Source organism: Prenolepis imparis, unplaced genomic scaffold, assembly GCF_030444845.1.
Source record: "Prenolepis imparis isolate NDT839.2.m4 unplaced genomic scaffold, iyPreImpa1.0 SCAF_4, whole genome shotgun sequence".
In the NCBI taxonomy this organism is placed as follows: domain Eukaryota; kingdom Metazoa; phylum Arthropoda; class Insecta; order Hymenoptera; family Formicidae; genus Prenolepis; species Prenolepis imparis.
In genome coordinates, this window is record NW_028141162.1 from 15,906,057 (window position 1) to 15,920,619 (window position 14,563).

General features: G+C 35.1%; 2 protein-coding genes and 1 long non-coding RNA gene across 3 annotated transcripts; 2 read left to right on the forward strand and 1 right to left on the reverse strand.

The window, feature by feature from the left end:
- The first annotated feature begins 4,077 nt into the window (after positions 1-4,077).
- LOC145935207 (uncharacterized) lies at positions 4,078-6,058 on the forward strand. Its single transcript, XM_083036325.1, has 2 exons — positions 4,078-4,260; positions 5,123-6,058. Exons 1-2 carry the CDS (start codon positions 4,096-4,098, stop codon positions 5,309-5,311), a joined length of 354 nt encoding a protein of 117 aa, XP_082892451.1. The 5' UTR covers positions 4,078-4,095; the 3' UTR covers positions 5,312-6,058.
- Positions 6,059-6,836: 778 nt separating this feature from the next.
- LOC145935550 (uncharacterized) lies at positions 6,837-11,994 on the forward strand. Its single transcript, XR_014425249.1, has 3 exons — positions 6,837-6,958; positions 10,811-11,099; positions 11,899-11,994. It is a non-coding gene; the product is annotated as an uncharacterized LOC145935550 (long non-coding RNA).
- Positions 7,407-14,102, reverse strand: LOC145935549 (uncharacterized). Its single transcript, XM_083037013.1, has 4 exons — positions 13,788-14,102; positions 11,927-12,091; positions 10,047-10,244; positions 7,407-9,578 (listed from the first exon to the last, which is right to left on the reverse strand). Exons 1-4 carry the CDS (start codon positions 13,867-13,869, stop codon positions 9,499-9,501), a joined length of 525 nt encoding a protein of 174 aa, XP_082893139.1. The 5' UTR covers positions 13,870-14,102; the 3' UTR covers positions 7,407-9,498.
- Positions 14,103-14,563: the final 461 nt, after the last annotated feature.

Consider the following 14,563-nt stretch of genomic DNA (forward strand, 5'->3'; position numbering starts at 1 on the left):
TTTTTCAGCAATAACGATAAACATTGCACTTTTGAGAGATCTTTTAGAAAAATTGTGCAATATAATTTTCTTTCCAAAAAATTTTTATATTTATCGGCATATGACAAAAATGTAGCATCATATAATAAATATAAAACTATAGAGAGATTAGAATTAAAATAGTCTGAGAGATCATGTGCATTTGCATTCTCAAATTTCTGCACGCGTCTCTGACAGGGCTATTTCGGGGCGTAAAGTAGCGTCGTGGGGGGGAAGAGGGGTTGAAGGAACGATGATCGTCGAAGGGGCAAGGGCAGAGAGCGTCGAGAGCTTCGCACGACGCAACGCTACGCGTTGAAGGGTACGCGAGGAAGAGAAGGAGGGTGGCTAAAGAGAGAAAGAGACAAAGGGGGACGAGGGGGCAGAAGGAAAGCGAGAACACGGGCCATTGTGCGAAAAGAATCAGGTACCGCGTATGCGTTTTTTCAGAAGGGGGTTCGCTCGTGGCGCAACGCGGCCCCCGGGCTCTCTCTGTCAGAAAGAAAAGGGGGAAGGAGGGGTGAAGGGGGGAAAAAAAGAAAGAGGACGGGGGGTGAAGGGAGAGGGAAATAGCGACCATACGTGAGCGACTACTGTGCGGCCCCCGCTTACTCTAACGAAAGAAAATCGATATGCATGATTCACGCACGCGAGAGCGTGCCGAAGGGGGTTGGAGGGAAGAAAGGGGGACGCTCTTTTGCGAGGGGAGCAGAGGGATACAAAGTGAGAGAGAGAGAGAGGCGAAAGAAAGTCGTATGACGAGGAGGAAGAGAGAAGAGAAGGGGACATACACACTCTCTGGCACTTCTCTTCCCTCAGCCGACTCGTTCTCGAAGGGGGACGAGCCTCCATCGGGGTATAGTACGACGTAAAGTAGTATATAGTACACCACCCGGACATGCACGCGTGTAAACTTATACGTGAATGTGCAAACACACGCGCGCGCGCATCCGCTCCCGCGCGATGGGGAGGGATACATCCTGCGATGCTACCCCCTCGGTCACTCGATCAGTCGTGTCCGAGGTACGTACCCTCGCTGTCGCGAAACCTCGATATCGTGTTAACCGCGTCGCGTGTTTTCCCGGCGTGGAAGACGCGCCGCATCTTCGGGTCAACCGAGTTTTCCCGCCCCGTTGGAAAATCGTCGCGATTTTCGACGTGAAAACGTGCGTCCTGAATACGCGAATCATTTTCGAAGGACATCTCGCGATCTTCATCACATAAATTATATGAATTTTGATTTATTTATACATCGTGTCTGTAGACGAGAGTCTGCGTCGTTTGTAAAAATTCCGCAAAGTGCGAAAAGATTTCCGCGCGCGATTTCCGACGAAGAATCGTTTCATTAAGAGTGCAATGTTTAAGAAAAAATTTTTAAACACGTCAAAAATCTGGAAGATGTCCAAGGAACGCTTAAAAAATTATAGAAACATCTTTATATCGATTTTTTAAATAATTTGTTGTCTGGAATTTTTATGCAGTTTCTTAATTTCTGACGTTCGTTGCTTGTTCCATCGAAGAAAAATTTATTCGTATGTTTAATCCAGAAGTAAATTGGAATAAGATTGATTTTTTATTTGTGAGATAATATTAGAAATTGCATATGAAATATCAATTTTCTGAATATAGGAAACTAATAAAATTATGTTTCTCATATTCTTTTACGACAGAAAGCTATTTTCTCATTTTCTCATTAGCTATTTAATCAAGATTTATTTCAAGATAAAAAGTATTGAAAATTAAAAATTCCAAATCATATAAACATTCAATTAAAAAAATCGCTATACAAAAGATCCTTATTCCTAAGCAGAATTATTTTTAAAAATCACGATAATAATTATACAAACTAAAATTTTGCAAGAGCATTTCGTTGTGTATGTAAAAACTGAAACGTTTTATTAAATCATCAACACACGTTTAATACGATACTCGATTAATAGAAATTTATTTTACGAGAACGTTTCTGGCAAAATTGAAATTTCGAAATCCGACATTTCGTATCCTCGAGATCGAATCTGGAACGAGGGCTTGTTGAAATTGCGTCGAAACAATCTAGAGAGCAAAATACCCTCCACCGACGCGGCCGCGCGTTTTCCCGCCACGAGGTATAATAACGATGTAGGAATGAATGGAAGAAACGGAGGGTGAATCAACCCGCGAGTATCATTCGCGTTGCAAAACACGCGTCGCTTTCAATGGAGATAATCAGTGTCAATTTCTAAATATTTCGGTGCTCATCAAAAACATACGATATATCATTTTTTTTTTTTTTTAAGTAATATATCTTGTACTGATATGTGCGTAATAATTTTTTATTTTCATAGTAGAAAGTTGAATAGGTTGAAACAATGTTAAACTTGTGCCATGGTTTTTTATAGAAATATTTGAATCAGTGAGTATATATTTAAATTAGAATTTATAATATATATTTATATACGCATAAATTATATATATAATTTACTTATTTGCCTAGCTGCTGAAATAACGAAGACAATAAAAACAGAAAAAAAGAGATGTGTAACAAGTATTGATAGAATCAGAAATACCACTAAGAGACTTGGAGAGATTCTAAAAAAAATTTAAAGATATTAGTAATATATTTACGCATAATTGCACGCGCGATTTACATACAATGCACCTACATGAGGCTACGGGAATAAATACGCGAGTAAATCTTCAACTGTGTAAGGACTTGGATTCGAAGGATTTTCCCGTTCGAAGCCTGTGGCGCGTGTTACAGGCGTTGTAATGGGATTACAAAAGAAAGGGATGCGTACTGATCGATTACGCGTAAACAGCGGCGAACTTTTCCATTCGCAGGATCGGTATGACTCAGAAAATGCGATGCGTGTGCGAGAGAAAAAAATTCGTACATATGCAACGCATGGAGTCTGCATGACGCATCCTAAGCTCTCGGGGAACTAACTTTCTTTTATCCGGTAACTCTTTCGACAATTTGGAATCGATCTTCTTCCAACGTGTATAAATAAACGATAAAAAAATAGACGCGCCCTTATTCTTTACGCTCCTTTTTTATAATCTCGGTCAGATCAGATTTTTTAATACACTTTTTCGTTCAAGAATTCCTTGTAAAAATATATCGAGTTTTAAATGTCAGAAAATGGTGAAAAAGAATATTTTTCTTTCCATGAGTTGAACAAATAATTGAAACGAAAAATGATGGAGGACAGATAAAAAAGGAGAGGGGAATATGGAGCAGGATATTGATCCGCATCTCGTAATCGAAGGATCAAGGATTATAGCCCATTTGTCAAAAAGTCATGAAATAATAATCGGTCAGATTCGTAGGGGGATGTTTTGGAACAGGATGACTCGGTCTGCGCCTGCACGGGGGCGTATTGAATAGTTCGTACAGGGGGTAACTCCGGGGATTTCGATGCAAGGCATGCGGCGTCGCAAATTCAACGCGACGCATAACGTTATGTTTTTACCTAAGTCTATTTCTCTACTGTAACTATAATTTTTCTTCTATTTCTATATATTTTTTTATCTATAGATTTTTCTACATATAATGTGCCTGTAAAAAATGTATACAAATATACCAATTTTTCTCTATAATTCTACATATGTATATTTCTGGATATTTTATCTTCGTCGAATCTATAGTCCTATATTGATTCTCAATTATCTTAAAATCAATATTTGCACATTCCATCGTTAGTTTTATCATCACGTTTCGCTTATACTCTCTCAGGTCTGACTTTTCAAATCATATGAGTCAGATTTCATTATATGTCCTTGGTTACTTTAGCTGCTCTTATCTCTTTCTTCATCTCAATAAGTCATCACGTATATAAAGCATCCATAGATTAACTGATCAATGTTAAGGCAATTTAATTATATTATATTTTTCGATCGTGCGAGCATAATGTCTCGAGGGAGCTCTGATCTTACAATTAGAGAGAAGATGAAACACATTTTCTTTTCTCCTCTATTCTTCGACTTTGTTGTGACTCGCAACTTCCTTTTGATATTTCCTTTCTCTTTTGTTTTTAGCTTCTTTTATACCGACGTTGACGTGTCGCGAGTAACATAAAAGAATAAGAAAATGGAAAAATGACGCCGATCTGCGGTTGGCCGGATCTGGTTCAGAAACGAGATACGCCTGAGAGACCTCAGATAAACCTGCGAGAATCAGCGTCTCCGCGAGACTTTAGACAGACTAATATCCGATTGGTGTGTTCGATACCTCTGCTTATCGATCTAATCTCCAATCGACATGTAAATATCCGAAAAAATTATTTTATATGTTGGTCGATTTTACAAAACATTAAACAGAAAAATCGACCACGGATTTATTCTTTTTAATTGAACTTTCTGCATTCAGAATGAAACAAATATACATATTTAAGTTTTTGAAAGAAGAGAAAGGAAAAATAATGATTGCAAAGAAGTGTAGGAAAGTTATATCTAATATTAGAAAAATTTAGCAAACTTTTCAACAATGAATTATGGATTAAATCAAAATTTATTTTTGCAACGCTGATAAATAATAATTAATAGAAACTATTAGTGTTTCGATATTTTCATTAACTCATATTTCTCATACAAAAGAAATATTATCTGAAAATAATTATGGACAACTTTCCAAATTATTACACCCCGGAAACTGAGCACGAAAGTATTTCAAAGCCGTGCCTCAGTCACAAAATTAATGCTCTTGTTAGAGCAGATGATTTCGACAACCTTTTATTAAAATTTTATCTTGTAGGACAAAAACAATTCTACTATACATATGTATATAGACAGAGAGAATTTTCTCTTAGAATTTACCCTGAAAGTCATGGTAATCGTGGACAATATGGTATGGAAAGAATTTTATGAGAATTTCTGATTAATATTTATCACAATAAAAAATAATATCTATCACAATAAAATATAAAATATGTTTGATTAATTTTACTATATAGTTTAGTAAAATTAATCAAACATATTTTATTGTGATAGATATTATTTTTTATTGTGATAAATATTAATATTAATCAGAGAAATTCTCATAAAAAAAAATTCTTTCCATACCATATTGTCTCACGATTACCATGATTTTCAGGGTAAATTCTAAGAGAAAATTCTCTCTGTGTAGTTATTCGAATGCAGGAGGATGCAGGAAATTCGGATTCGTTCCTACCCGGTCAATACACTTTCCAATATGCCAAGCAACACCTGCGTGTGTTGTTGGAAAATGTGCGTTTACGCGAGCATCTGCTCCAATGCACGATCTACTGGCCTATTTCCAGCTGCGTGTCCCGAAAGAGGCACTCGCCCCAATTAATTATAAATTATCGAGGATGACGCGTTCCGAAATCGTATATATCCCCCTTATCCAGACACACCCCTTAACCGACTACAAGTCAGACTGTGAACAGGGTGAAAATACAGAGTGGAAACTCTCAAACGACAAGTCCGACAGTAAAAAGTCACTTGAAGAAAAAATACTTTTTAAAAATTTGGGAAATGCATATTATGTTGTATACTTTGTATTTTATATTGCTTTAATTAATTTCTCTCTATCAATATCTTTAACGATTTCTCCTATATATCAATATATATAATCTGTAGTGCAAAGTTAGGGGGATATATATATTTAAAAAGATAATTCTCTGAATTTTTTATCAATAGAAAATCGATAAAGCAAAAAGAAAATTAATTTAATTAGCATATATCAAGTACACTTAATGCGCGTTAAATCGTTTGAAAATATCGAAATATATCTGCGTTATGAACAATGGGATAAAAAGATGCGTAAATGATAATGTAGCCGATCTTATTGTTAGTCTCAAGGCCGCTGCACTTTGCGAACACCTGTCTCTCATTTCGTTAAAAATCACTCCAAGACAATGAAAGGCTAAACTTGTTTTGCACTCGCTTTTCTAAACAAAAAAGCAGAGAGATTTGTTGTGACTATTGTATAATTTATCACACAGACATATAGTCGTGCATTTTAAAAACTTTTAATTCTGCATCGACACGTATGTTTGAATTAATCAAAACTGATAGAAGCTTTAATAGATTATTTTGAAGATATTCAAAATATATTATATAATCTAATTATTAAATATATTACTAAATAAAATTAAGTCTCTATTACTATACAGAAAACTTTTCTTATATTTTTTGAAAAAAATTGCAGCTTTAATAAACCTTGTGTTCGAGAATATTGTATAACAATATATATGTATGTATTTCCTGTTATAAACCATATTACATAATCGATATTACATATATCGAATTGTATTTCGAAAAAATCAGATGGTAAAAGACGAAAAGAAAAAAAGAAAAAATCGCCGTTGTGTAGAGGAGGAACAGGAAGGGGAGAAAAAGAGTATGAAAGGAGATCACGAGTGGAACGAGAACAAAAGTACTTTGCAGTACACAGAGGAGACGGTGGCAATTTGCACTTAGAACAGAGAGAACAGCCGATATTTAGTATCCTGTCGCGTTATTACGCTCCAGGTACCCTGGAGTAAGAGAGAAACGGGGTCCGGAGATGACTGAGAACGTGGTGACGAAGGGGTGAAGGAGGACAAGGGGGGGCAGACGGGATATAAGGTGTAGACTTACAACTTTAGATTCTAGTGTGGAATTACCGTACTTATATTCAGCTTTAATATTAAGTTACCACTTTGCTTTACGGCAAGTGAACAGGTCGCCTGCATATAGGAAGCCATCCGAGCGCTCCTGGGACAGTCAGTCCATCTCTTATCTGGGCCCACCTACGAATAGCAAGGTCCTATTGCGAGGAGGAAAAGTGTATCTTTTAGGGCAGCCTAGATCGCGTTTGGGTCTATCTTGTAATCGTACCTGGAACACATGTTTCTGCTGGTTCTCCGTGTTATTCACCCCGAAGAATCGCCCCGGCTTCACCTTCTTTAATCGGATGAAACCGTTAAAATTCCGTAATTTTCGGAGACGAAAGAAGGTATGTAATTATCGCTTGAATAATTGAGTTAAAGAGACATGACGCGAATTCTTTCTGCATCTAATATTCGACGCATAACAATGACGTTTGTCCTTGTTTCGCGGATTCCTGACCTTTCTCCGGTGAGATAGCGTCATCTCGTAAGGCTTCGTTGGCTAATCCTATCTAAAAACTCCCCCCGCGACGCGCATTTTACATCGCGATGATGAAAGTGAAAGAATTTTGCGCATATAAGAAGGTAGAGGTACTGACTTCTGTGCGTGCTGGGGTATGAACTGGACTTCCTAGCACCATTAGAAATCAGTACTACTCTTCTTAGCATTCGGCAGAGTTAAAGGGAGCAAGGCGGGATCGTTTGTGTGTTTTACGAGGGTGCGCGATTAAAAGTTGAGGAAAATCTTGAGGAGAGAATCTTGACGGGGAGACTAACGCAACTATGTGAGAATAATTAAAGGCTTTCTTCTTTTTTTAATCTTTTTCATACATCATCGTTATCATTTTTTCATATCTATACATATTTCTTTTTTATCTTTACAGCCATTAGTACGGCATTACTACCGATATGAAGACGTAATATTTATACGTTATTTGTGCGGTGTGTCCTGTCTTATTATTAAATTACGGTTCTTTTCACCAACCCTCTTATGCGCGCGTTTCATTCCTCCAGTATAACTATTGTTATTATTACAATATACACTCATAAGACGTGGACAATGATTTTATCCCCCTAGTTGAGACGAATTAAAAGTGGCTTTGTTGCCTAAACTATTCTGCCTGTCAGACATATGTGTCTGTAGTGAAATGATGATATGTAAAGAATATCATGAAAAAATATTCTGTAAAATATTTCTAACTACTAATTAGAAATCTTTTAATTTCACGCGAAATCTTTAAATTTATCAAATCAGTTTTATCAGTTATATATTAATTGAATTAAGAGGCCTGAAGACAAAATTTGATTTAAGTATCAGGCATTCATCCAGTCAACCATACAATCGAATCCCAAAATATTGTTTGTTTTATTAAAATTATTTATATTATATATACTAGAAGGAAATGTATCATTGTTATTGAGCGTATGTTGTGGAGTAGCATACACGCTTATATAAATATCATTACATACACATACACACACACACACACACATATGTATATATAAATATATACAAGATTTCCTATGCAGGTAGGATCTAAATCAATATCTTTTTCCTTTGGCAAAATTTTTGGAAAGACATCGTTTTCGAGATATCTTATGTTTTAATATGTTAATTCAGTGCATTTGTCAGTACTATTTTTCGATTCTTTATATAAAAGTTTTGGTAATTCTATAATAATTAAATTTAAAATAAATAATTAAATTTATTTATATTTTAATATATAAAATGAAAGACTTGAAGAAAATTTATTTGAGTTGACATAAATATGACGAAACGAACAAAACTTCAACTCTTTCTAGTAATTGTGTTCACGAATACAAGATATCAAACTTTGTTTTTTGATAAAAAAGGAAAATATATTGTCAAAGAAAAAAAATGCTTATTTTTTTGCAAGAAATATCGATTTATATAATTTATCGATTTAAATATTTTATTTATATAGGACATTCTCTGTATACATACATACATACATGCATGTTGTGTGTATGTGTACATATATATAAACTTAATAGTATTTTGCGAGGAATATATGAAACACTATAATAAATAATTTTATATTCATACATAACTTGGAACTATATGGTAATGACTGTGGCGATGGCGTAATAAGGGAGTACGTGTTTATATATATACAACAATATCAAATTCGTTCGCGTGGTGCACTCACCGTACAAAATGTAGCGTGCAACAGACCAGCCTTTCCCCAATGTCTTCTTCTGTTTTCACGTGTCTGACAAAAAAGCGATGACAACGAGCATCCAGTTGAAAAATGAGAAGATCAAAGACACTCGATACCCTCTTTATACAATGCAATGTGTACCAATTAAAACAGTATTTTACGAAAGAGTCTGGATGTGAAAAAAATATAAGTCATAATTTTACAAGTTAATAAAGGTAAATCTATAAACGAATAACGTAATTTTATTAACAAAAGATGTAATTCACATAAAAGTGAGTCAATAATTTTAAGAAAGTATATTTAATATTTAATATTAGTCTTCCGACTTTGATCTGTCATCTGTTTTAACATTATTGACTTATATCTTTTTAAATGTCGAGTAGAAATTTAATTCGAAGGGAGTTGCATTGTAAAAATTATCATACATTGTCTACCTGAATTGTCTACCTGACAATTCAACTCTCGACGTTTCAGCTCAACGTTTATTTAAAAAACTCTTAATTTCAGCTTTACTTCTCCATGTGCGGGCTCTTCGAATACAGGCGCGAATGCAGTTAACTCTTATCAGTAATGACTTATCGCTAGTGCATAATTAACGAGCGAGATTGGAACGATTTCACCCGAATGGGTTACGATAGCCGTCAAGCGACAATGAGGACGACAACAAGAATGACGACAAGATTCCTGGCGAATTTCTCCGGTGGTTAGGTGGACTCCTTGCTTGGATTGCTCGCCTGAAGCCTCGTCCAGGTTTCGCCAAGCGCTTTCGCAAAGTGATCATCAACTGCGCATAAGACAGAATGCATAAGAATGCATAAGACAGATCGGTTCAACCTAGACCGTCAAGGGAACCAATTCGACACAGACCAAACAGGTCTACTTGATGATCGTTGTTGCATATCGCACATTCCAGACTTTTACTTTTTATGAAAATCTTGTAAAACAAGTCTTCCGATAATCAATTTCCTATATCTATTTGATTGAATCGAGATTATAAAAATACCTTCTCGTTCTGAGAAAAAAATCGTTTAATTTCACATATGTCTTTTTTTTCATAAATCATTTGCCAATAGAAAGTTGAAATTGTAAAAACCACATTTCATAAGTAATAAATCGAATCCAGATCGAGTCTAACCCGGACTATTAAAAGTACCATCATCCATGGTTGACTCAAAGTTGGATTCTCTCAGAGGGTTGTATCTACCCTTCTACCCTCTTTTCGCGCGCGGATAAATTTTTAATATCTACTTACCGCTCAGGCCGGTTTCCTTGTCGGTAGTGGCATTAAAGACAGCCGCGTACTCTTTCGGACCCAACGATCGTTTGAAGTGCTCGTCGATCGCGGGATCGCTGACGCCACCCGCCGTTCTGATCCCGGTCCTCTGTCCACCCGTCGCGGTAGGCATCGCCGTCGGCGTAGGCGTCTCCGCCGTGTCCTCGACCGTGGTTCCTGAAAAAAATACAAACGCAAACCCTTTCGTTAATTAATTCAAAATAAAAGTAGCATTTTTGATAGCAAAACGATGTAAAAAACTTGTATGTATGGCATAACTTGTAACATTTTCTATTATTTATATGTAACTATTTTAAATATATGTTATTTATCATTAAATGTAATTATTATATGTATAACATTTATTATGGAATTATTACATATAAATTACAAATTCATAAAAAAATTAAAATAGAAGAAAAAACATCGCGAGAATATATAAATAAATAATTCGATAGTATTGAAATCTTTAAATTGCAGCATCCTCTTTTTAAAGGAAATAACAAATCTATTTATTATCGAGATGTACATAAATTCAGAAATTAGTTATATATTAATCGTGTTTAAAAATATTAATCAATAATTTTTAACAGAGTATAGAAATATTTATGTTTCGAATAAAATCAACGATTATGAATATTAAATCTATCTATCTAGTCATCACGATGTAATTCGGAATATCCGTGTTTGTGAATATCGTGTTAATTCCAGATGCATGACTAATACGAGGATTAATGTTTCAGGAAAGTCTGCAAGTAGAGAAGGAATGCACGTCGGAATTAACCGTATATTCCTATTGAAAGTGGCCTCACATCTGCACAATATCGGTGCAGCGGGCGTTGCATTGTCAGGGAACGCAGGCACCCCTATGACGACAATAGAGATCAGGGATGCGAGATGCTTAACCACAGAATACCCGTTGTTAAGTCGGCAGCAGTTAGGTAAAAAATGCCGAACAGTGCGAAACACGGAGACAACAATAAATTCATTGTTTATACAAACTGTACCAACGATGGACATTACATAACGACGGTAAGGCCATAATCTTTATCGTTTCCTGAGACGATCTTTGTTTACCCATAATAACAGAGAACTTTTTTTTACAACTAATCAAATTTTTTAATATTCTATTTTAATAATTTATTAATGCAAATTAGAATTACTATTTAGTACTATATATGTACTATATATTATTGTCACAATAATTAATTTAATTTTCCTCTGTAAATATCAGGATTTATATTAAGATGCTCTATAATTAAATCTCGGTTTTAATGTTTGTTGTTAAAAGCGTTTTATCGGATTCTTCTTATAAAATTATAATAGTCAAATTTTTTAAATATTTTATTTTAATAATCTCATTAACGCAAATTACATTACTATTTATTACTATATATTATTATTTATTTGCTTTCAATAATTAATTTAATTTTCCCCTGTAAATATTAAATATTAAGATGCTCTATAATTAAATCTCGATTTCAACGTGTATTGTGTTGAAGCTTTAAAAGAAATTATATCAAGTATATATAGAACTTGAATCTATTATGAATATATCTTTTTTCAATATCGAGACTATAATATTATAACTCAAATTGAAATTAGCGTCTCTATTTCGTCACTGAAAATTTTACAATTTGATATCACAAATGCTTGCATTTATTTTTTTCTTTCAACGTCAAAACTCTTTAACATTGAAAGTTTATCCTCTTCTCATCGATTGAATTAAAAAATGGTATCTCTATCCTTTGATAGTTGGAAAATTTTATAAACACGAATTCTTTTTTTTTTGTAACTGTATGATCTATTACTAATATCTTTTTTTTTTCAGCTGAGGAAAGTACTTCGGCAATGTTTACCGGTTTGCGGCATCGTAGGGACGATCACACTTGGTCTGCTGAGATGATGATGCTGCCGTGCAGCCGACATGTCCAAAGCTTCGCTCTGAATGGGATCTCTCCTACGGTCTTTGCGCCACGCGCTGCTCGGCTTTCGATGCAGATTCGTCGTCTTCGGTCTCTCCTCTGCAACACACAAGGACACCGAAGATGCAACTGTGAACGCACATCACCGGTGAAAATGACGGATTAACGACTCGATGATTGTACCAGCGACGGAGAGATGATCAAGATCGACTTTTCTAAATCTGAACAATCTTATGTTACTTCTCGGATCTCTCTTATACCAATCACGCTCGGTCTGATGTAATTGTTGTATTCCTGTGCCATGTTCGCTGCTCGGAATCGAATTTCTTTTACGTTCTTTTGCGTTCGTTTGCGCTCCGATTCAAATAATACGAGATGATAATTCGCAGTCAAGAAGATAAGATTATAGCACGACACGATTCGATAATACAACTTTAAAGCGAGGATGTGCTCTGACTTTCCGAGAAGAAACACTAACTTATTTTTTTCCCGACGCTTTGGTTTCATACTGTGAAACGAAAGAGGAATGCTACGCATGCTTACTACAGCTAAATCCAGAATGAAAGCGAGGGTAGCGACCTATAGATGACCTATAGGAAATACTCCGATTGTAAATATATTCGAAGGCAATAAAAAACATATAAATCAGTATAAGCATATAGGAAAAGAGCAAATTTGATTGGCGCATATCATTGACGATATTCGATACAGTCGATATATTGAATGAAAAGTATAATATGTATATCCTTAAAAGCCTGAAGTCACATAAACAAAATTAATTGATTATTTCAGTACATTTTTTAAATAAAATAAAATGTTATATGTATATGTTGCATTGCTACCGGATGCGAAAATATCGTCAAAACTTAATTACGAAAAGTGCAAGTCAAATTAGAAAAAATAATAATTTAACGAGCCTTCATAAATTTTTGTTCTTTCCGTATCTGTATGATTTTTTTTTTTTTTTAATACTGACAAGTACAATACCGATCTTTTCGTGTCGGTGAGCTTTCATTCTTAATGCTTTTAATATTCTACACGGGATACAATTTTTTGACGTCATAAAAAAAATGAAATACAAAGTTCTAGGCGTGTCCTTGCAATGGGTCGCATTATCGCAATTTATAAAATCGCCGAGGGTTGCCCACTTCCTCGCGACGAGATATCTAGAATTGGAAAACCGATCTAACGACAACCCTTTGCTGCGATCGATAGAGGAAGGGCAGGAAGAGGACGAAGGAGGAGGGTGATAAAAACGAGTCCGGTTCCCAGGACAGGCAGGAAGTGCCTAATAGCCGTGAGAGGATCGTCAGAAAGATGGTGAAACTGGTTTAGAGACACGTAGGGAAAAGATGAATGGACCGAAGAGGTGAGCGAAGCGAGAGGGTTTCTTCCGCGAATCGATTGACTTCTCGATAAGTAACAAACGCTGATAATTAACAAACGTGCATATGAGCTCTTGTTGCTTTATCAAATTGTAGAATAGATATAGCTGGCCCTATCCAGCGAATGAATCGAAATTATCAAAACTCCCCAAAAATTAACACGAGAAACAAGATAGTTCAACATTCATTCGACATCTGGATCTTTTATATATCATTAATTATTTAATTTTTATCAAATAATATACATTCAATTTTCACCAGAGACCGAAATTGTAGCAAAGAAACATCTCTAATTCATCATTAAATTCTACTTTAAATTTTCTCAGATTATGATTCATTCAATTTGCATCGGTTTTAGACTTTTTCAGAGTTCTCTGTCATTTTTCAACGCAATTTACAGATTAACATACCTTCCCATTTACGAACCAATCGAAGACTATCGATGTTACGCCACGGTTGCCAAAGACGCCGTCTCTTAGATGCAACTTCCATGTTATCCTGAGATTATTAATTGCAAAAGCGAGTCAAATCCTTTTTACGGAAGATCGAAAGTGATTGATCTTCCAACGAGCAGAATCAACGAAAATTTATTGTTCTCGTACGTATTATATTCCTTTCCTCGAATCCTCGAGATTTCGGCTTATTCAGAGAAGTTTCTTCGGAATAGCTTCTCGTATAGGTACTCTTCAAATTCGTTCGATGAAGTTACAGCGGTTTAGAATAATTTTTACTTAATTTTAGCATATATATAAAATATATATAAAAGTGTTTAGCACAAGAAAAAATTTGTACATTAAAACTTTTTAGAAGATATATTTCTCGAAGCACTTTTTGTCACTTTCATCTTCGAGATGAAGGAAAATTTATGCACGATTTCCACATTTAAAAAATTTCATTTTTTAATCAATTCGTTCGTCGAACTGATCTCTTTCCTCTCCTTTTCCGAAATTTTCGCAAACGCACAATATCACAATATCACCGAAGAGTCGAGGATAATTGAAATCCGGAGAATAAAAAGAAAGCAACAGTCAGAAGAAACGAAAAAAGGCAAATTCGACGAGATATATATAAGAGAGACATGTATATAATTTATATATACGAGAGAAAATGCGAAAAAAATCACAAAACGCAGAAGCTGCGAGAGATAAAAAAGAGACACGCATTCGCGGAGAGAAGCTACGAAGAA

What these genes read in the sequence shown, in the direction of transcription:
- LOC145935207 (XM_083036325.1), top strand. Translation starts at nt 4,096, where the DNA reads ATGACGCCGATCTGCGGTTGGCCGGATCTGGTTCAGAAACGAGATACG. An exon ending in ATCTAATCTCCAATCGACAT is followed by an intron (nt 4,261 to 5,122) that starts GTAAATATCCGA and finishes CTCTCTGTGTAG; the next exon opens with TTATTCGAATGCAGGAGGAT.
- LOC145935549 (XM_083037013.1), bottom strand. Translation starts at nt 13,869, where the DNA reads ATGGAAGTTGCATCTAAGAGACGGCGTCTTTGGCAACCGTGGCGTAAC. An exon ending in CCCTACGATGCCGCAAACCG is followed by an intron (nt 10,245 to 11,926) that starts GTAAACATTGCC and finishes TATTTTTTTCAG; the next exon opens with GAACCACGGTCGAGGACACG. An exon ending in CAAGGAAACCGGCCTGAGCG is followed by an intron (nt 9,579 to 10,046) that starts GTAAGTAGATAT and finishes TCTTATGCGCAG; the next exon opens with TTGATGATCACTTTGCGAAA.